The sequence below is a fragment of the Mus pahari genome, chromosome 23 (genome assembly GCF_900095145.1).
Source record: "Mus pahari chromosome 23, PAHARI_EIJ_v1.1, whole genome shotgun sequence".
NCBI lineage: Eukaryota > Metazoa > Chordata > Mammalia > Rodentia > Muridae > Mus > Mus pahari.
In genome coordinates this window covers 17,907,574-17,930,131 of record NC_034612.1, presented here as the reverse complement: position 1 = coordinate 17,930,131, position 22,558 = coordinate 17,907,574, and the positions used below count along the sequence as shown (strand labels likewise).

At 45.9% G+C, this 22,558-nt stretch overlaps 1 protein-coding gene across 3 annotated transcripts in view; it reads left to right on the top strand.

Annotated features, from left to right (window-relative positions):
- The window catches only part of Tmem132d (transmembrane protein 132D), a 634,730-nt gene that overhangs the window by 548,180 nt on the left and 63,992 nt on the right, over nt 1-22,558 (top strand). For all 3 annotated transcript variants that reach the window (XM_021222597.2, XM_029533772.1, XM_029533771.1), the window contains exon 5: nt 4,067-4,210. In XM_021222597.2, the coding sequence (XP_021078256.1) occupies nt 4,067-4,210 (144 nt within the window). The remainder of the gene's footprint in view (nt 1-4,066; nt 4,211-22,558) is intronic.

The window sequence follows — 22,558 nt, the reverse complement described above, 5'->3', positions numbered from 1 at the left end:
ACCAAAATGACTTAGTACCTGGGACAGTGCCCAGGAACCTGGGACAGGTTCATCAACCACTGCATGGGGCAAATTCTGAGGTTAAATATTGCATCAGTCAGAACAGACCAGCTTATGTGGCAGTAACAAGTCACTTCCAAATCACGCTCCAGTAGAACAAGAAAAACCTGATTACTTGTTCTCCTTCCTCCCGACGACAGGAGGAGGTTCCTTTCCACACAGCTGTGCGGGGGATCCTGGGAGGTTGTCTAGAACCTTATTCTTCAACCTTGTACATTTGCCACGATAAACCCTTTGATAATTTCATATATGTATAAAATGTAGCTTGATCATACCCAGCCCCACCCCAATTCGTCTCCTCCCCCAGTAGGTACCCACCCACCCACCTTTTCAAAATAACCCTCTGTGTCCAATGAAGGCTATTTGTGTTCATGAATATGGGATGCTGTACCGGTGGCCATACTCCTGATGAAAAAATGGTTCTCTCTTCCCCTGGGACTCATCAACTACCAATAATTCCTCAGCTAGGAATGGGACCTCATGGTCCCCTTCCCTGTTTATGCTGAAATGTCATCTGGCTTGATCTTGTGCAGGCAACCGTACGTAGCTCCTGGGAGGAAGTTGATGTGTTCATTGGCCATGTCTTGGCCTGAGGACAGAACTCCACAGCTCTTCTCTGCATCCTCTAGCTCTTGTATTCTTTCTTCTTCTCTCCCCAGTATTCCTGGAGCCTCATAGGGGATCGATATTGATGTCCCGTTTAGGGCTGAGCACTCACAGTCTCCCATCCCCAGCACTCTGAACAGTTCTGCATCTCTCTGTGTTGACTGTTACCCACTGCAAACAGATGCCTCCTTCACCAAGGGTAAGGAGGTTGACGACAGCCCTGATCATCATTTTGCCAACAATGTGGAGTCAGGGAGACAGCTATCATTTCTCACAGCTGGTAATAATGTACATAACCGCAAAGGAAGCTCCCTCTACAGAATGGAGCTAGCAAGTGGCTCAGTGCAGAGAAAGGGCCTATGGCCAAGCCTGACAATTTGAGTTTGATTCCTGGATTCCACATAGGAGAAGTAGAGAACAGATTCTTAAAAGTTGTCGTCTGACCTCCACATGTATACATGGCATATGTGCCCACTCCTCACATAGTCACACACACACATACACACATGCAACTGCCCTCGTGCGCACACACAAATATACATAATAAAAATGTTAAGAGTGTTTAATGGCGTGGGAGGAGGGACTGTGCATTGGCTTTGAGTTCAGGAATATTCCAAAGTGGAGTCTTGTCTTTTAGGATGAAAATGGTGTATGTCAGCTGAGGCTAAGGCTCAGCCAAAGGAGCTGGCATGCTGTGAGGCTCCGTGAGGTAGGGAAGAAGTGCGTCTTATGTAAGAAGCAGGGTTGCCATAAGGGAGGTGGTGATGTTGCTTTGGGATATCCTCCCCTCTGTCTTCTGGTGAGCTGGTTACAGTTCAGATTCCACACAAATATTAGATTCACAAGCCTATGTATAAGCTCGGTTCCAAAGGAAGGTGCCTCAGCACCCCCAATGCCCCCAGAGCTTACATTTAGAGCGGGGACACCCCGATCCAGTGGCTGCAAGTCAAGGTAAAATGGCAGCTGAGTCAAGTGATACCCAGCGGACCCAGCACACATCCAACTGTCTCCTGTCCCTCTATCAAGAAGGGCCAGGCAGGCACTGACTTCCCAGAATGCAATGGGGCTTGCTGCTGGAAGGCCTCATGGTGACACTGTCAGAGAAGGGACAGCAGAAGGGGAAGATATAGCTGCTAGAATTTCCTGGTATCGTGGTGGATCCACGAGGATTCAGCATTGAAGGAATCAAACTTTAATAAGGCTTACAAAATTAGGTTTTAGTTGTTATGCCAAGAGACTGATTTACCACTGTTTCATGAGTTTGCCTGAGATGTACCACAAAGGCCGTGGGGGATTTGAAGCACGGGATTGGCGTGGTAGCAACCCGCCAGTGGGAACCTATCGAGCTGGGTGGAGAGATTGTGGAGTTCTGAGTCAGAGTCTCCTAGCCATAAAAACAGGTCGGCCATTGCCCGCCAGTACATGGCCAGCCAGGCAGCTGGGGCAGGGGCAGGTCCACAGGAATCGTTCATCGTTTTAAATATTTCCCACAACAGGTGCTCCAAGCTAGGGCTTGGAGGCCCTGGCTGTACAGAATGTAGAGTTCCTCCTGGCATGGCATCTAAATACCAAGAGTATATATCGCTGGGGAAATCTGGGTGGACCCTACATTGCCTTATATTGATTCACCTCAGGGGTCACGCAGCTTCCAGCCAGGTGGGTGTCATGTGAAGGAAGCAAGCAACATCCTGAGCAAATGTGTGCTCTTGACATGGACAGGAGGGGCTGTGTCAAGGACCTGAGAGCCTCAGACTCCTGAGAAAATGGCAAAGCCATCCAGGGATGAGGCTCAAGGGAACTGCAAATCCCTTCTGATCCCCATGCAGATGTTGACAGTGTCTGCAGTGTGCGCAGTGTGTGCTTCCCCACCATAGCAATGTCCTGAAGATTCCTCCTCTAGAGGAATGAGGTCACTAAACCTGCCTCCTCCTCTGATTCACCTGTCTATAACAACCTTGCCCCTTGTTTACCAGTATGCAATAATCTCACTTTATATAAACATATATATTATAAATTGTACTGACTGGTTTTGTGTGTCAGCTTGAACACAAGCTGGAGTTATCACAGAGAAAGGAGCCTCCCTTGAGGAAATGCCTCTATGAGATCCAGCATGAGATCCAGCTGCAAGGCCTTTTCTCAATTCGTGATCAAGGGAGGAGGGCCTAGCCCATTCATTGTGGGTGGGGCCATCCATGGGCTGGTTAGTCTTGGGTTCTATAAGAAAGCAAGCTAAGCAAGCCAGGGGTAGCAAGCCAGTAAGTAACATCCCTCTATGGCCTGTGTATCAGCTCTTGCTTCCTGACCTGCTTGAGTTCTAGTCCTGACTTCCTTTGGTGATGAACAGCAATGTGGACATGCAAGATGAATGAATCATTTCCTCCCCAACTTGCTTTTTGGTCATGATGTTTGTGCAGAAATAGGAACCCTGACTATAATAAACAAGGGGCTGTGGCTTCCCCCTGATACCAACTTTACCCTGTGTCTCTCTGTGTATTTACCTTTTATTCATTCCCCTCTACCCTGTCAGGTTCATCCCTGAAGCTGCGAAACCTGTATAGTATCTTCCATCACGATTAGGGAATAGCAAGTCTGGTTTTCAGCCCAATTCTAGCCCAACTTCACCACACTCTGCAGCTAGGGCACATGATGACCTAAGGACAAATCTCTTGTCCTATCCCTAAAGGAAAAGTTTCATGGCAAAAATGTGTGGTTTTGTGAGTGTGTAGAAGTGAGTGGGTTGGTTTTATGCATGCATGTGCTGCACTGGAGTGGCTGTGTGTGTGTGATTTCAGCCGCAATAGCAGTCGGAGGCTAGAACCCACAGAAAGCCTGGAAAGTTGCAAGGAAGTGAAAGGAGAGTAGAGAGAAGCAGGCAAGGCCATTCCCATCTTGTCTCTGGCATCGCTGATCTTACAAGTTGGAAGCATTGTATATAAGGTTAGAACTATTTAGGTCACTAATGCAAAGATTCAGAAGCTGAAATTCCCTATTTGAGTCTCACCTTCATTTCCCCCTAGCTTTGTGACCTTGGGTGAATCAGAAAACCTCCCTGTGCTACCTAAGGAACAGGAATGTTGCCTGTCTCATCTGGTGATGTGGAGGTTGCAGGGTCATCACTCACAGGGCTCTTACGAGGGTGCTGGGTACATAGTTAGATTCCTATGTGTTTGCCAAACACAGTGCTATGAATTCACTCCATCACTGCCCCCATTACATCCTCCCTCCAAAATCCAGGTGTTGGTAGAAATGGCCTCTTGGCAGCTGGCTGTTACCAACATTTGGCTTCCTGTGACCAGGTGAAAGACCAGGCCTTTTGCAAGGCAGGCAGGAAGAGACATCCTCACGTTCAGGTGACAGGTGACTTGGGGATTAGCTAATGGACATATGTTTGTTCTTCCAGGAGGCAGAGATCCTGAACACAGCCATCCTCACTGGAAAGACAGTGGCTGTCCCTGTGAAGGTGATCTCTGTGGAGGAAGATGGCACCGTACAAGGTCTGTCGGACTCAGTGGAGTGCAGGTCATCCGACGAAGACGTGGTTAAGGCAAGTGAACGGTTCCTCACCCATTTGGAAGCCCATAGTTATCTGGGCATGGGCGTTTATCCCCCAGCAGGGATCTGTGGGGTCTGCAGGGTTCCTCCCATTCTGGTTTTCCTGTAATCTAAATCAGGAGTGTCTCCTATCCCAACGCCAAATAGGATACACACTGCTATAACCCATGCCTGGGCTGCGAGACATTTCTTCTGTGCCTAAGTCACCAACATGGTTTTTATTCCCCCTAGACCCTGGGAGGTGGAAGAGTGATATGGGGACCATATACACCCTCCCCACGCAAGACTGATAACAGAGGTTTCTTTCCACCCACTTGGGCTGTGAAGGTATAGAAAGGAGAGCCAGGACCTGGACTGGTATACACGCAGCCATGCTTCATGATGCATTCACAGCCAGATGGCTTGTGTGAAATCAATAAAGGCATAAAGTTTATGATTACAACCAACTTTGATTTACAAAACCAGCCAGCAGAGAGAGGAGTTGATTCCCAACCCCTGGCCCTCCCACACAATTGTACAAGAGCGAGGGACATCACACACTATGCCCCATCCCTTTGTTCCATTCCCTGACTCCGTTCTTCCTCCCCGAGCTCTTCTTTCTCTTTTTTAAATTGAAAGCCAAAGTGATCCAAGGCAAAAAAGCATGCTGGGAGAAGCCTGAGGGCAAGGACTCCAGTCTGGCTGTGCCAGGAATCTCTCAGCAAGGTTCCAGACAGCAGAATGGAGTGGATTTTTATAGCTGCCATGACCCACTCCATGGTCAGAGCTGTGGTGACAGATGCCTCATCGCATCCTCAGGGGAACAAGGATGGTGAGGGGGGTTTCTAGACCTTCCTGGGTCTTCCTTCTTACTGAATCCAGAAAGAATAGCACATAACACCCCAGGGCTTCTGGACAGGGGTCGATGTAGCCTACCTGCTCAGAAGGGAACCTCCAGCGAACGAATGAACGAACGAACATCTCTAGCAACTTGGGAAGCAATCAATAAACACAAATAGAATCTTTGCTCAGGGCTAGTTTCTGCTCAGGATGCCAGGACCACCAGGAGGCACACTTACCCAGAGCTGAGAAAAGATAGATCGGCAGGAGAATCACACAGCGGTGTGGTACTTTACATCACATGCCAGCCACTCCAACCTACTTCTTCCTGAATCTTCTTTTCAACACACAGCCAATCCTCCAGCGTCTCTGGCCAATGTCTGACTCATCGTTGATTTCTCTCTTTCTGGCTCTAGCATCCAGTCTTCTACAAACCTTCCTGGGGATTCCTTTCCACACATTCAGAGTCAACAGCTCTTCTCTGGGACGGGTCCCACTCTGGTCTGGGGATTCTAGATCAAGGAATGACTTTCTCCTCTCGGCCCTATACTCTCCTATGCCCACATCCCTTCACCACCTCTATTTCTATCCAGCAGATAGGATGGTCAGAGACAACCCAACAGTATCGCTGAAGTACCAAAACCCATTCAATAGCTTCCCTCTAGCCTAGACAACCCAGGCTACACACCTCACAGCCTCAGTCTGGCTATGCACCCTTGCCATCCATCGTTCCAGCCACCCGGAGTCTCTGTGGTTTGCTTGTGGCCAAGAACCCCTTTAGCTACCTCTCTATCTAACTCTTCCCTAGCCGACTATGTGGTCTGAGCCCTGACTTAGCCTCCCACAGAGTCCTTTGCTGCCCAGCATTTGGGAAGTCATCACGGATACCCAGCACTGCCTTTTCCGCCTGCTTACATGTTTATTCATATATAAATACAGAATGAGATGGGCATCTATAAACTACATGTCATGTTTAGTTATTCATGTAAGTGTATATACCACTGTGTTTATTGTTTGACTTCCCTCATCGGAATATCACCTCCACGAGGGGAAGATGTTCCAGTTCATTCTGTTCCTTTGTTTATGATCCCATCCCGTACACGACCTGACACATCACGAATGATGGCCCACACATCCTTGCAAGGCCAGTAGGTGAATGACACACAGTGGTGCCGGAGATACCTCCTGACAACCCATTGCTTCCAAGCAGCCGGCTGGGAAAATGCTCTCAGCACAAAATCATGAGTGGGTCAGAGGGGGGTCAGTGCTGGCTGTCCTAGACTCTTGAATGCCCAAGGCAGACCCAGAGGCTCACAGTTCCAGGCCTTGAGAGCCACAGACCTGCTGCTCCAGGCTTCAGAAGCCAGAGAGTCAAACTGTCAGGACTCAACCAGGAGGCTTATTACTCTGGGCTTTATTTAACCACCGGTGTTTGGTAGCTGGTATAACCCTCAGCTTGCAGCAGCAGCAGCAGCAGCAGCAGCAGCAGCAGCAGCAGCAGCAGCAGCAGATGCTACCTGCTCATGTCACTACTCCTGAATCCCTAATGTTGTCAGCTCCTGCAGAGGTAATGCTGTGATTCTTGGACCTGGGGTGTCTGAGACCCCTGGCCCCTAAGGCTCGCCAGTTCTCTGGAAACTGTATGGCAAGCAGAGCCTGCTGTTTCTCATCTTCACAGCCTTCCATCACCCTTGGCTCTCGCCGCTTCACCTCCTCTCTATTTCTGACATTCCATGGGGCCTCCACTACCTCTGCTTCCCACCATTTAGACCCCAGACCCTCTGGAACTCTGAAGTCACCTCTTCTTGTTGATGCTGTTGCTGTTGCTGTTGCTGTTGCTGTTGCTGATGCTGATGCTGATGCTGATGCTGATGTCACTGCCACTGCCACTACCACTGCGATCACCACCTCTTCCCTCCTATTACCTCTCCACCATCCACACTTTGTGTGACTGGCTTACTCAGCTCTGCTAACAATAGGCAAATAGGCAAGAAAGTACCACTTAAGAAAAGCCTTTGATTGAACCTAACAGTTGCAGCACCAGGAGCATCACAGGAACAGGAGCTCCCAGCTGAAGAGTGAGCCCAACCTATTTATAGAAACAAAAAGAATCTGAGGTATGTGCCATCCACAGGCCTCCTGCTGGGTACCACAGAGAGTACTCCCTCTGATGCTCCTCCGGTTGGTGGAGGGAATGACTACTGAGCTTAACCAAAGCTTGGGACTGAAGCTTTGGCTCAAGCTGCCTAAACAGCTGTGCCGGCAACAGCGCCCCCTGGAGCTGGAGTTGTGCCTTGGCAACCAGCAGCTGTGGTTGCTATGTAGCTTCCTTAAGACATCTTGAAGTGTCCAAAGCAGCCTGGCTGTAAGGAAAGCTGGCCTTTAAGCTACTCAGTTGACAGTTCTCTGCTGAAGCAAGCTATCCAGGGCACCAGGAAGGGGGTCTGACAGCTGTCAGTCAGGGAGCCAAATCACCACAGCCTCTAACATCTTATTATTAGCTTATTTAAAGGAAATATGAGTATATAAAAATATATTTAAATAAATATTTATAGATTTACATATTATATATTATGTAATATATTAATTCATACATTTACACATATAAATTGATATACATAAATAAATATTATATTTAAATAAATTATATAAAAAGAAATAAGTAAATTAGATTATTTAAAGGAAAAGATAAGCATGAAAAAGGTTCTGACCACGAGGACCTATCACTGGTATTACCAGTGCTTTGACAATGTTCAACAAAACACTACTCTTGAATAAGAATCCCTGGGGAAGTGGCTTCATTTTATCTGTCTCACCATCATTAAGTCAAGAACATCTTGAGTTAAACATACTTAATACCATTAACCTGAACAGCGTACCCTGCCCTGTCTATTGGAGTATCACATCAATCCGTAGTTGGGAATAACATTGAAACACAAGCTCTATCTTGTGAAAATATTCAATATTTCATGGAATATTGGCTACCTTATAAAATAAATGTACCAACTAAACAGTGCCCTGTGGGAATGGAGTTATATATACCCTGTGATAGCTGATCAGGAAGCTACACAGTATCCACAGAGTACCATGTCACATACTACCAGCCCAAGAAAAAAAAATCAAAATTAACATTTACAATAATATTTCTATCATGTATGCATTGCTTCCCCACTGTCACATAGTCAACGAATTCTAAGTTAGAGCATCCTCCAGTTTGATGATCTGTAATAACAAACAAGAGACAGTTAATGCAGTCACAGAGCAGTCCTCAAGGGAGGGACTTAAACTAAGACAGAAAGGATGCTATGTTAGGAACTGTGGCAAAATGCCTTTCCAAAGAGACATAAGGAAGGAAGGAAGGAAGGAAGGAAGGAAGGAAGGAAGGAAGGAAGGAAGGAAGGAAGGAAGGAAGGGCTTACTATGACTCACAACATAAAAGCACAGTCTACAATGGTGGAGAAATCCTGATGACAGGAGTGACAGACGGCTGGTCATATTGCATGCACAGTCAGGAAGCAGCAAGATGAGTGTCGGGACTCAACATCATGGAGTAGTTCTGCACACATCCAAAGTCGGTCTTTTCACTGTAATTATCCCAGGCTGGAAAACAAACAGTGTGTGTGTGTGTGTGTGTGTGTGTGTGTGTGTGTGTGTGTGTGTGTTGTGTGTAGGTCAGTGGCCAACTTGCAGGAGTTCTTGCCTTCTACCATTTGAGTTACTAAGAAAGAATCAGGTCATCAGGCTCGGGGACTAGCATCTTTACCTGCATCTCACCAACCTCACAGTCAATATTAATCGGTCTGCCAAACAGACACGGTACCAAAGGGTATTCCAAAGAGAGGACATGGCATTAAGATGCTCAGGGCACACTGGGCCTCTGCAGCTTGCAACAATCACCAGAGAGTCGAGATGGCCAGTCAGCCCTGGGTCCTGCTGGCCTGGTCATTGACTCAGAGACAGACAGATTACCCTTTCCAAGCAGGTGAGACACAGCCTTGAGAATCAGGGATGAACCTAGGGGAAAAAGATGCTTCTATCATCCCCATGTGGTTGGGAGTGACTCCTGAGTCACTCACAGAGATGCAGAGGACACAAGAAAAAAATGGCGAATTCTGTGTTCTGTTTTATATCCATCAACAGCCTTGGACCCAAAATGCAGTGCTCCAGTCTCCCTAACCTCTCCAGCTGCTACTGGGCCACTCTCTACATCACAGATAGTGACAGTCACCTGGAACACATGGTGCTTTGGTGTCCTTTGGGGTTCCTTAGAGGGGCATCAACCCACCTGTTCAGGCTCTGGGAAAACTTTGGGGTTGACATGCCTTCTCCCTTCGATGCCTCAGACACTTTATCTTCATTTGTTTCCTTCCAGTCTCAGACAGAGACCCAATAAGCTCCGGTGTCTCCCCTAAGCACATCAGAGCCTTCTAGTGGGAAATCCACAGACAAATTGATTCCTAATGCTTTGTAAATTACACAGGGCTCCCATTATCACCTCATTATCTATCTGGACATGGCCTTCAAGGATGCCTGGGGTTTATTGTTTTAGAAAGCACAGATTTCCTAGAAGTATCTCTGATACTAGCAATAACATCCAACTTTACCCTCAGAGAGATTGGAAACCATGGGAAATACCACCCATGTTAACAACTTCTTCTTTCTTCTTTCTTCTTTCTTCTTTCTTCTTTCTTCTTCCTTCTTCTTCTTCTTCTTCTTCTTCTTCTTCTTCTTCTTCTTCTTCTTCTTCTTCTTCTTCTTCTTCTTCTTCTTCTCCTTCTCCTCCTCCTCCTCCTTCTTCTTCTTCTTCTTCTTCTTCTTCTCTCTCTCTCTCTCTGACACACACACCACATCACAACACACACAAACAAACAATGTCATAGACCACCAGTTCTCAGTCTTCCTAATAACCTTTCAATACAGTGCCTCATGTTGTGTTGACCTCCAACCATAAAATTATTTTTGTTGCTACTCCATAACTGCAATATTGCTACTGTTATGAATAGTAATATAAATATCTGATATGCAGAATGTCTGATATATAAACCCCCAAAGGGGTCACAACCCATGGATTGAGAACTACTGTTATAGATGATAGAAAGGGTCAGAGTTTGGGCTACTGAAGTGGATTCTAGTGTGAGTGTAGCGATTTATTACCAGATATGGAGTCTCCCTGCCTCCCTTCCTCTCTTGCATCCTCCCCCTGTCTCATTTTTCTTCCTTCTGTTCTACTCTCCTGTTTGTACAGTTTTCATAGTATAGAGGTGTGCCTCTTTCATAACATGTGGGCAGGGAGGTCAGAGGCAATTTGAGGGAGTCTGTTTTCTCCTTCCACATTTTGGGTCCCAGGAATCAACTCTGGTTGCCAAGTTTAGTGACAAGAGCCTTTAGCGTCTGAGCCATTTCTCAGGCTCTGACTTCTATTCTTTCAAAAGCTGCCCACTCTCCTCGGTACCTCTAAGCAAGCTCACAGTCAACAGGAAGAAGAGTGCCTTCCAGAACATTTCTTTATAAAGCCCTGGGGTGTGTTCTGATTATCCGTATTTAGGTTACCTCTTATCCTTTAACAAATCAGGGCATCCTAGGGATTCCGCCAAACACTGCATGTACCAAACCGCATCATCCCAAAGACACATTTAGAGTTGGGTCCCCTGGGCAGATCTCTGAATGAAGTCCCCAAAGTAAAACAGTATAATCAGAAAGTCCCCCTGTAGTCGCTCTGTAGGGGATAGATTTGGGGACTAGGGGAATCTTTTTTTTTTTTTTTTTTTTTTTTTTTGGTTTGGTTTTTTTTGTTTTTTGTTTTTTTTTTTTTTTTTTTGTTTGTTTTTTTGTTTTTTTCGAGACAGGGTTTCTCTTTATAGCCCTGGCTGTCCTGGAACTCACTCTGTAGACCAGGCTGGCCTCGAAAATCTGCCTGCCTCTGCCTCCCAAGTGCTGGGATTAGAGGCGTGTGCCACCACTGCCCGGCTGGGGAATCTTAACAGAATCGAAAAAGCAACATGTAAGGCAACTTAGTGTGAGAAGCCACCTGATGGGAGCTCAAAACCTCCTTTAAGAGCCTGCACCAACATAAGTTCAAGTATTCATTTCCAGTATGGACAGCCTTGCTCACTAATGTCTCTTGTTACCAGTAAAGGGAGCCCAGCTCCAGCCAGTCCCAGCTGGGCACAGTCCACACTCAGTCATGTCAGAACAGCTCAGAGTCATCAGGCCCACCCTGGTTTCTCCACGGAGAGGTTCATCGGCGGGAGAGCATGCAATAAAGCTGTAATACTCTCCCAAGGCAGTCCTATGCAGACATCTTTTGCCAACAAGGGCAACCCGCTGCTGTGAAGCAAGAAGTGCGGACCTGGGAACTGGAGCAGGTTACTTAACACAAGCCAACTAAGCACCTGTGGGAATAAAAAGGGGTAGGATTTCAGGAGAGTGCTCAGTACTCTCAGTAGGTGCTTTGGAGTTGGGGTTCAAAGAGCCGGCTTGTCTGTGCAGTATCCTTGTTCCCGGGGAGAAGAAGAGCAAGGGGTGCCAGCCCGCTGAATGGCTTTCTCTCTCAAATATCCAGCTGGACTTCCAATCATCTGCACAGCCACAGAGATGCCACCAGGAGGGACTAAGCTCATTAGTCTCTTCTCAGTCGGGAGGCTCTGTACTCCCCCTCTGTCCCCACTGCAACCCCTCCTTAACTCTCCAACCAGAGCTAGGGCAGCATATAGGTTTTGTGAGTCTCTGAAAGTGCCTGCTGCCTGCCTCCTCTGCAGACCTCCTCTGTCTTCAGCAGCATGGAATACAGGGAAACAGGGCGGAGGGATGGCTAATCAACATGTGCACGAAAATGGGATGCTGGGCACATCGATGCAGAAGATGAGTGTCTCTCGAAGTCTTCCAGGAGTGATGAATTTGTCTGACATCCTTGTAGACAGTCTCCTATCCATTTAGGCAAAGAGCACTTTTTAATTCTTTGAGAACTTCGTGTGTGTGTGTATGTGTGTGTATGTGTGTGTGTGTGTGTGTGTGTGTGTGTGTGTTTCCAAGTGCACGAGAATGCATGTACATATCTGTGTGGAGGCTCGAGGTCAATGTCCCATATCACGCCTTGTTTCTTGAGGCAGAGGCTCTTCCCTAGGATTCAGATCTTATACAGTTGGTAGGCAAGCTGGCCAGTGATCCCCAGAGACCCGCCTGTCCTCATGTCCCCAGTGACAAGTGTAGGAGGCCACCATCCATCCATATCTGTTACATAGGTGCTGGAGATCAAATAAAGATCCTCAATGCTTGCATGGCAGGGAACTATATCTCCATCCATAAGGGGTGGCCATTTTTTTAAATAATCTCCCAGCACTGCAATGTAACCTGTGGCAACCAGTGGAGAGGATCACCCACTGGACACAGGAATCCACGAAGCTTGTCTCCCTCCTATTCAGGAGAGGCTTAGGTGGAGGGTTAGGAGGGGGGAAGTGAGCTATGTCATGCAAGTGTGTACATACTTGGATTCTGTCTGCACTTGAATCCTAGCATCTTATGAGGACACTAAACGTAGATACTGCTTTTTTAGGAGTGACATAGTAACACTGGATTGTTTTAACCACTCAACGGGAAGAACACATTTCTCTCCGTATTGTGGCCTATTCGAGAATCTTCTTTCTCTGCACTTACCTACCTGTCAGTTGGTTTCTACATTTCATGTGCAACTGCAAAACTGCTGGTTAGCCATTAGACCTGGATCTTGTGGTGAATAGAGAGAGGCAAAGATGTCAATAAAATAATGAAAATGGACATCATGGTGGTTTAATTGCTAGGAAGTTACTTTATAGCAGATAAACGTCTCGGTTTATCCTCACAACCACACCATGAAATAGTTGTTGTTGTTATTCTTGTGTTTCCTGTAAGGAAACTGGAGCTTAGACAGGTGTTAATATATCTCAAAGATGAATTTACTGTCATGGTACCCACTTCTAAACCAGGCAAGGGTTCTTATATTTTCAATAGGGAAATTGAGGCTCAGAAGGGTGTTGCTACATCCCAGAAATGATGTTACTTTCATGGTCCCCATCCCCAAGCGGGGCATTGGAAAACCATGTCTGCCAAGGCACAAAATTGGCATAATTTACTGTGGTGCTCATAGGAACTTTACCCTGGAGGGTCATGTTACTGACCATCTGATCTCACAGATAGTGCACTGATCTGGAAGGCTATGGGACCTTTCGAAGGTGGAGCCTCTCTGGGGTAAATGGGCTACTAGGCCAGACTTTGAGATTTTCATGACCTGGAAAAATGGCTCAATGGGCAAGTGCATTTGCTGATCTTGCAGAGGACCCAGGGTTCAGGTCCCAGCACGCACCTTGGGAGGCTCATCACCACCTGTAACCCCAGCTCCAGGGCATCTGATAGCCTCTTGTGACCTCCATAGCACCTGTATGCTGTGGACTTACTTACACAGACAGACAAACACACCGGCACACCAGTAAACAATCAATGTCTAAGAAGAAAACCAAAACAAAATATAGGCCAGTTCCCATTTCCTGATCACCCCTCTCTGCTTCTTGACTCTGGATTCAAAATGACCAGTGGCTTCCCATTCCTGCTGCCATGCCTTCTGAGCCCTAACAGAATTTATCTCCTCAAACCGTGGTCCAGAATAAACCCCCAGGTGCTAAAATCAATTCTTGTCAGATATTTGATTGTCTGCAGTGCAAAAGGACATCATCTAGCCCTGAATTTGCTGCCATCTCTGCTGCTCTTATGCTGTGATGACAGAAATGATGTGAGACATACTTAAAGGACAAACTTCACTATCCTTAAAAAGTTTGTCCTGAATCACCGCCAATACTAGAGAAAGCTAGGTGCCAACTGCAATGGTAGAAACGATATCCCCTCAGCCAAATGTTGACCCAGTTCTCCATGGTAAATATTTGCTAACCTGACTCTAGGACTCTGAGGGAATGCTATCTCCGGGGGCAGGGTTCATTTCCACAGCGCACCCAAGGCCCCACTCCCTCCCCACCCCACCCCCCAAATAGAGCTCTGCCACAGATACTGCAGTCCACTCAGTAAGACCTCAGGCCAATGGGTGTCCCAGTTAGGTTTTTACTGCTGTGATTAAAATGTTCCAACCAAAAGCAACTTGGGTAGAAAGGGAATTAGTCAACCTACATAGTCCATTGAGGGAAGTCAGGACAGGGACTGAACCAAAGACTATGGAGAAGTGTTATTTAATGGCTTACTCCCCGTGGCTTGCTCAGCCTGCTTTCTGATACAACTCAGGGCCACAGGCCCAGGGGTGGCAACACCCACAGTAACCTGGACCCTCCCACAGCAAAAGAAAGCCCCACAGGCCATTCTGATGATGAAGTTGGTTCCTCAATTGAGGTTCCTTTTCCCAGATGACCTACCTTGTGTCAACTTGACAAAATGATGATGATGATGATGATGATGACAATGATGATGATGATGATGATGATAGTAATAGCCAACATAATAGGTTAAATGTTTATTGTTCCCTGCAATTTCTTTGTTGAAGTGAGTTTGCTCCTATGTAAGATAGAATGCCTCAATCCCTAGGATATGTTATTCTCCTCAATAATCAAAATCAAGACAATCAGAGATCTCACCTTCTCAGGACATATGAAAGCTCAGAAAATGAGATAAAGTAATTCACAAACAACCTAACCCTTTCCTCCATTCTAAATTAGCCTAGAACATTGTCCACAGAGACAAACTTTACACACAGCATGCCTCCCCGGTACCATATAGATGGTCTATATCACTAGTTGAATGGATATAAAGCATCTGCCTGTGAAGTATATAGTCACAGATTTGACAATCGTCAACATTACCAGCCATGAGCCTGTGAGATGAAACCTTTCTACCATCTGGGACCTAGAAAGAAGCCATGTCACCTCCCCTACAGAATTTATCATGGGGATTTTAGAGAATACTAAGGCCAGGCATATCAGGCTAAAAGAACACCAAAAGCATTAAAATGAAAGGGAACAGTGGAGGCTGGAGCAAACTGCAGAGTGTGCCCTCGTTTGAGGTACAACTCTACTGTATCCCATGTGACCATGCAAGGTGAAGACATGCTTAACAGTGGGGGCTCTTCATTGAATTAACCAGACCTAAATCCTGGCTGTGGGGCTAGGGAAATGGCCCAGTGGGTAAAGTGCTTACTGAGCAAGCACAAGGACCTGGGTTCAATCCCCCGGTGCCCTTATGGCAAAACTCCACCTGGAGGAACAGGCCTTTATTCCTAGAGCCGAGACAGTGGATACGGGAGGATCCTTGGATCTTGCTGGTGAGCTGAACAGATGAGTAGCAGGTTCAGTGAGAGACACTGTCTCAAAATTAACAAGGTGGAGAGCACTTGAGAAAGACACTCAGTATCTACCTCTACCCCCCTCTTCATATAAACATGAACACACACACACACACACACACACACACACACACATAAAAGAAATTCTGGCCCTACACATACACACAAAAATAAATAAAAGAAATTCTAGCCCTGTCATTTATAAACAACAGTAACCAGGGTGCAATGACTAAACTCATTCTCTCTCTCTCTCTCTCTCTCTCTCTCTCTATATATATATATATATATATATATATATATATATATATATATACTTTAGCATGGATATGATTGTCATGACAAATTTAGATTTTGCCTCATATTGGAAAATGAATGTTAGTTACTTCAATTGCTTGTAAATTCACTCCTAGGAAAGAGCCTGCCTTTAGCAAGGTTCTTAATTACAAAACTGTCTGCACAAATTCTTTCTAAGTTTAATTATTTAGAACTATGATGTGTGTGATCAAGGTGAAATGGACACATGAATTTTCCATGAGCCTTCCCTCTGGCATAGTGGCTTTTGATTGGTTGCACTGCCCCAAGAGCGGTTCTCAACCTAGGACTCAGTGGATTCATTTAAAAACATGGGCCAAGGGGTGAGGAGAGGTGTAGTGGCTATTCCTGGTTGTCAACTTGACTATATTTGAAATGAACTACAATCCAGAATTGGAAGGCTCACCAGTGACCCTAATCTGGAGGCTGGGAGATAGAAGTTTCTGATCTGGATCTTGGTATGGAGATCTTGAGACACAGTGGTGATTGAATCCAGAAAGGTGGTGGCACACACCTTTAATCTGGGCTACACCTTCTGCTGGGGACCATATAAGGACATTGGAAGAAGGGAGTCTGGCTCTTGCTCTTTCGCCTCCTTGCCGTGTGGGACTAAGCAACTGCTGGATCCTTGGACTTCCATTCACAGCTACTACTGAACCATTATTGGAATTGGACTGCAGACTATAAGTCATCAATAAATTCCTTTACTATATAGAGACTATCCGTAAGTTCTGTGACTCTAGAGAACCCTGACTAATACAAGAGGGCTAAGTGGAGAAAGGTGCTTGCTGTCAAGACTGGTGATCTGAGTTCAATCCTTGGGTCCTATGTGATAGAATGAGAGGACTGACCCCTCAAAGCTGTCCTCTGACTAACTCTCACATCGACACAATACACACATGCATGTGTATGCGCACACACATACATGTAATAGAGAATTTTTAAATAATTAAATAATTAATTTAAAACATAGGTCATATTAGTCCTCTACTTGTGTGGCTTCTCAATTCTCTCAAGGTAAATTTTAATATTAATAAGTGGAGGCAAATGGCTTGCAAGTGCCCCCTAGGGCTCACCCTGTCCCCCTGGCCTCTCTGACATCACTTCCTTTGCTTTCTGTGCAGCCTCGTTGTACTTCCCGATAGATCTGGTGCCTCCCAGGCATTGGTCCTACCTCCCAGCCTCCCAGCACCTTTCTGTACAGATTCTTCTGTGCTCCCTGCTGTGTGTGCTACCTATCCACATTCCTTAGGGAAGGGGTCTTAGCTAAGAAATCACAAGAAGAGGGGACACCGAAGGCCAATCCTGATGGCTGTCACACAGAGGGCAGCATTATATAGCTTCTCACAGACCACGTCATCCTCCCCTTGTTCCAGCGAGGAGATGCCCAGACGCCTCCTATGAAGTAGATTTTCCCCAAGCCTCTGTATAAAAAGGAGAGCTATTCCAGAGGTAGCCAGTGGGAAATGACATAAGAGGCTGAAGAACTGAATAGATGGCTGATGTTTAAAACTGTGCTCTATCTTCTTGCTTATCAAAGTTAGTAGGAGTGAGATGTCTGCAGAGATGCTTCCCTGCTCATAAAGCGCAGGAGAACTGAGCTCTCTTAGAGAGACACAAAGATCCTCAAGCCTCCATCATGTGGTCTGTCTTCTCCACGTGTGATGGTTTGTATATGCTCAGCCCAGGAGTGGCTTTATTAGAAGGCGTGGCCTTGTTAGAGTAGGTGCGTCACTGTCAGGGTGGGCTTTAAGGCCCTCATCCGAGCTGCCTGGAAGCCAGTATTCTCCTAGCTGTCTTCTGATGATGTTAAACTCTCAGCTCCTCCTGTACCATGTCTGCCTGGGTGCTTCCATGTTCCCGCCTTGATGATAATGGACCGAACCTCTGAACCTGTAAGCCAGCCCCAATTAAATGTTGTCCTTAGAAGAATTGCCTTGGTCCTGGTGTCTGTTCACAGCAATAAAACCCTAAGACACCATGAAAGGAAAACAATAGGAAAATAAATTGGGTTTCTGTTGCTGGAATTTCCAACCCCAACAAACCCTTAAAAAAATCTAGTTATTCTAATTATAAGCTGTACACCTAGATTGGGCAGATCTAGCACTATACTAACTTATTCCTCAGCTATAAGACCCCTTGCTACTTGTGGTTTCTCGTGGCCACGTGGTTCTGGTCCATCATGACTTCCTCTTCCTCCTCTCCTTCTGTCCTCTCTCCTTCCTCTTTTGTACCCTTCTGCCTCTCTATCTGACCCCACTCTCAAACCTCCAGTCCCACCTCTCCCCTTCACTTCCCAATCACAGGCTCTAGCCTTTATTGACCAGTTAAAATGGAGAGAAGGTTCCCATGAGATCCCCTGAGTACATGATGGGCTGCTCTTCAAGGGCAACCCCTCTTGAGGAAGCAGAATTGACATCAGAATCCAAACATCATCAGGACTACCCACAACAGGTTTCTTGGGCAGCTTGGCTAGAACAAGAACAGACCGTGGATAGGTAAGAGGGCCCAGCTAGTAAGGATGGTGAATCTGCCTCCAAGGCCCACAAGCTCCAGCTAACCCAAGTTTGAGTTGGATGGTCAGATCATAAACACCATCAAGAGCTTCAACTGAGATTTTTTTTTCAGGGAATGAGCCTTTCCTCAGAGTTAGGTGTCAGGTGAACTATGGCCTTGCTGTGTATAGTGTAACCTGGTTCTAGTGGGTCAGGCTTGGACCCATCTACATGATTTGGGGTAATTACATACCGAGGCTTATGTTACTCATCTCATCTCATTAACAGCCTGGGGCATGGCAGGTTCTTGATAGCAATTATACTTTGAATGAATGAACGTGGTGAATGGCTAAATAAGCACAGGTTTGATTGGAACTTAAATTTGTCAGGCAGGGAAGGTAGCTCAGCGGGTAAAGCCCTTGCCACGAAGAATAAGGAACACAACATTTCACACAGAGATGCATGAGTCCCAGTGTTCCTGTGGCAAAGATGGGAGGCAGAGAAAAGAGAGTCTATAAGCCTAATATGCCTCAGAAGTGAAGAGCCCTTGTCTCAAATAATGTAGAAGGGAAGAACCAATACCCAAAGTTGACCTCTGACCTCCACTCTCTCTCTCTCTCTCTCTCTCTCTCTCTCTATATATATATATATATATATATATATATATATATATATATATATATGTGTGTGTGTGTGTGTGTGTATCATATATATGTATGTATATGTATATATGTCATATATATATATATATCACATGCACATACAAAAATTAAAAATGAAAGTTTGCAGCTTGAATGTCCAGTGAATTAGAAAGGATCGGAGCCCTCATTTCTTTCCTTGGTGTCTCTGATAACAGACTCGAGACTCACACGCATGAGTAATGGTTAATGGGCTGCCTTCATAAGACACTATCTCAGAGGTGTCATTTGTCAAACGCTCTGGAGCACAGTGAGCAAGACACACCTGTTGGAACAAGTAATTATTGGTGTCCAGGTTGAAACTTGCCAATTCTCTTCTGTCTCCAGGCTGGAAAGTCTCTGTTGGACTTCATAGTCTCGCAACTGCAAACAGTGCTGGTAATGTAGACAAGATCTGGGCTAGGACAGGTGTTCTACACTGTACAGCATCTGAGATGTGTCCATTTAATGTTCATAAAAGGAAATTTAATGTGTCGAGGATAGAAAGCTTGCAGCGAGCACAGGTCTGCTGTGAGCTTTGTTTTTGTTTTTGTTTTCCTGGAAATCCAAGGAAAGCAGCTTTCTGCATCATGACCTAGGACTGAGAGTCCCTGCTGGTCCTAAAATGAGGCCTGGAGCTACTACCTTGCACATCATACTTAGAGTATATCTGCATGTATGACATACCTGCTGTGACTCAAACCCCTGAGTGTGGCAGAAAATCTCATTAATTAGACAGTAGTGAGTAATTAGTGCGCAGCCAGTGGCATGTTCCCCTCTTCTGATACGCTGGAGCTAATATTAATCAGGGAAATGATGACAAGAGAGTATGTGTGTAGCTCTAAATTAGAGTCTTTGCTCGCGCAATGGGGCATTTTGCATTATTGGTCTTTCATGCTTATCTGTTTTATAGAATAGCTGCGGAATCTTGATTTTAATTTTAGGGTGACATAGAGAAGCATCTGCCATCTTCTCCCAGGGGAAGGTCTTTGATCCAGAGAGACAGACAGACAGACAGACAGACAGAGAGGTGCTCCAAGGCTTAATGAGTGCTGGAGAATGAGAAGAGAGTTGTGCTGTGCAGGTTGACTTTTGTCATCAATTTGATACAACCTACAATCACCTGGGATGAGGGACCCTCAATTCAAGAGTTGCTTGGGTCAGACTGGCTTGTGGGGGTTGATTGTAAGAGATTGTCTTGAGTAGGGGGCTTGAGAGATGGCTCAGAGGTTAAGAGCACTTGTCTGCTCTTCTAGAGGACCTGGGTTCAATTCCTTGCACGCACATTGCCTAGGGATCTGAGGGAGCCTATACCCTAATATACCTGAATATTATATTATATATTCAGGTATAATACTATACCTGAATGACCATACATTCAGGTAAAACATCAATACACATAAAATAAAAAATAAAAAACTGGTTTTCTTTTTAAAGATAGTATAAGAGATTGTCTTCGGTAATGTTTGACATATAAGATCCCAGCCCATTGTGGGTGGCACCATTCCCTAGAAAGTGGGGGCTAGCCTGTGTAAAAAAGATAGCTCGGAATGAGACAGTGAGCAAGCCAGCAAGTATCAATCCTCCATGGTTTCTGCTTCCAAGTTCCTGTCCGGAATTCCCTCAGTGACAGAGTGTAACCTGAAAGTATAAACCAAAACAAACCCATTCCTCCCCAAGTTGCTTTTGGTCAGATGGTTTTATCACAGCAACAGAAAGTAAACACCTTCTCATGACCCTACAAGTAAATGCAGAAAGGACAGGTTCTGTACTTTGAAAGAAAGAGTTTTAGACACTGGAAAGCCATGTGCTCTGAATCGTAGTCAAGACCCATTGGTGGAGTCCTGGCCATCAATGATCATGACCTGTGCTGGTTGGTTTTTAACTGCCAAGTTGCCAGAACCTAAAATCACTAGAGAAGAGAGTCTCAGTTGAGGTGTTGTCTAGATCAGATTGGCCTATATGCATATCTGTGAGATGGCTTAATTGTTAGTTGGCTCGGCTCACAGTGGGCAGCACCATTCCCTAGGCAGAAAATCCTGAACTATATAAGGCAGGAGAAAGCTAGATGGGAGCAAACAAGCAAAGATGCATTCATTTCTCTCTGTTTTTAGCTGTTACCTGCTTGAGTTTCTGCCTTCATTCTTTCCAATGACAGAATTCTAAGACAAATAAACCTTTTTCTCTACTAAGTTGCCTTTGGTCAGGGTGTTTTGCCACAGAGGTGGAAACAAAACTAAAACACCACCTATATAACCCATGAAAGTGGGCCCAAGGGGCTACTTCAGCAGGTGTCAATAGCAGGGCAGAGCAATGGGAAGCATAGAGGCTCCTGTCCAAGGTAATATATAGACCCTGGGGAAGAACAGGGTGGAAATGTCTAGACTTTCTGTAGACACCCAGTTGGGGAGACACAGTGGAAACTCAAAGTATCCAATAGGAAAACCCCTCTGTGTTCATTATTTTTCTTCTTCTTGTGATAAAATACCTGACATGAACTAACTTAATTGGGTTTATTCCAGCTCAGAGTTCAAGGGTGCAGTATACCAAGGCTCAGTTCTTGAGCCTTGCAGGAAGAACTACAGGCATCCCAATTAGGGCTGAGCACCCTCAGTCCTTTACTCACAGTTCTAGAATACATGCAAAGATTGTGTCTCGAATGTGTTAAGAATTTAGTTTTAATCTTTAATTGATCATACTCTGAACATTCATAAAAAAATATTAGTACTGTACAAAGTCAGTTTTGAGAAAATGCAGTTATCCTTTTAGTATTGGATTTATGGTCACTATGCTGAGTTAACAAGTAAGGAGGAGAATGCCAGCTCCCACAGAGATCATTCTGGTCCCATTCTGCCCCCCCCTCCCACCCCACCATGGTTCCATGTTGCAGAAGAAACACGGGCACGAAGAGGTTGGGTAGGAGCCGCAGTGTACATCCAGGCAGCCTGGGTCAGCACGTCCATCACAGGTAAACACAGTTCTCTCTCTGTCTCAGGAGTCAGGAGATAAGAAGAGAGAGCAGGAAGTGGGGGCATGTGACGTTAGGCTGTTTTCAGAGACAGAAAGGATGCTCTGTGACTTGAGATGCAGGAGAGGGAAGCCAGGCTGGCTCTGTGGAATCTGTCTGGTCCCCTTTGCACTGGAAGTCAAAGGGGCAGTGCCATGTTAACTAGGAGGGTCATTGTCCCTGTCCCACAGAGGGAAGGCAGTGTAGCATAGCACATGGAGTGAGTCTTGTCAGCTGCAGAAGCAGGACCTGAACTGCAGAGGCTCCTGGAAGGCTGTGTGCTCACTTGAATGGTAACTATGCAATGCTTTTGTATATTGCATCCATGACAGGTGGATGGACACCTAACTACTCCCTACCCATGAACAGCCTAGGGCACCTACAGCAGGGTCCTGCACATTTCAGACCCCACTGAGGTCTAATGCCAGCAGAATGAAAGCAGCTCCAGGCTGTGTTCTGCTTCTTCAGGAAGGCCCTCTGGCAGGTCTGCAGGACTGTGGGGTGCCAGCTAAGTTTAGAGTTTTCCCAGAATGTTGTCAGAGTGAAAGGGCTTCATGGAAGTGAGGCTTCACACGGGGCCTCCAGATCCTGTCAGAAGATCCATATGAGCAAAGCTGCCTGAACGCTGAGACGAGAAGAAAGGTGGACAGAGGATGAAAAGATAAGTACATAGATAGATACATAAATGGAACAGATAGATGGATAGACACATAACAGA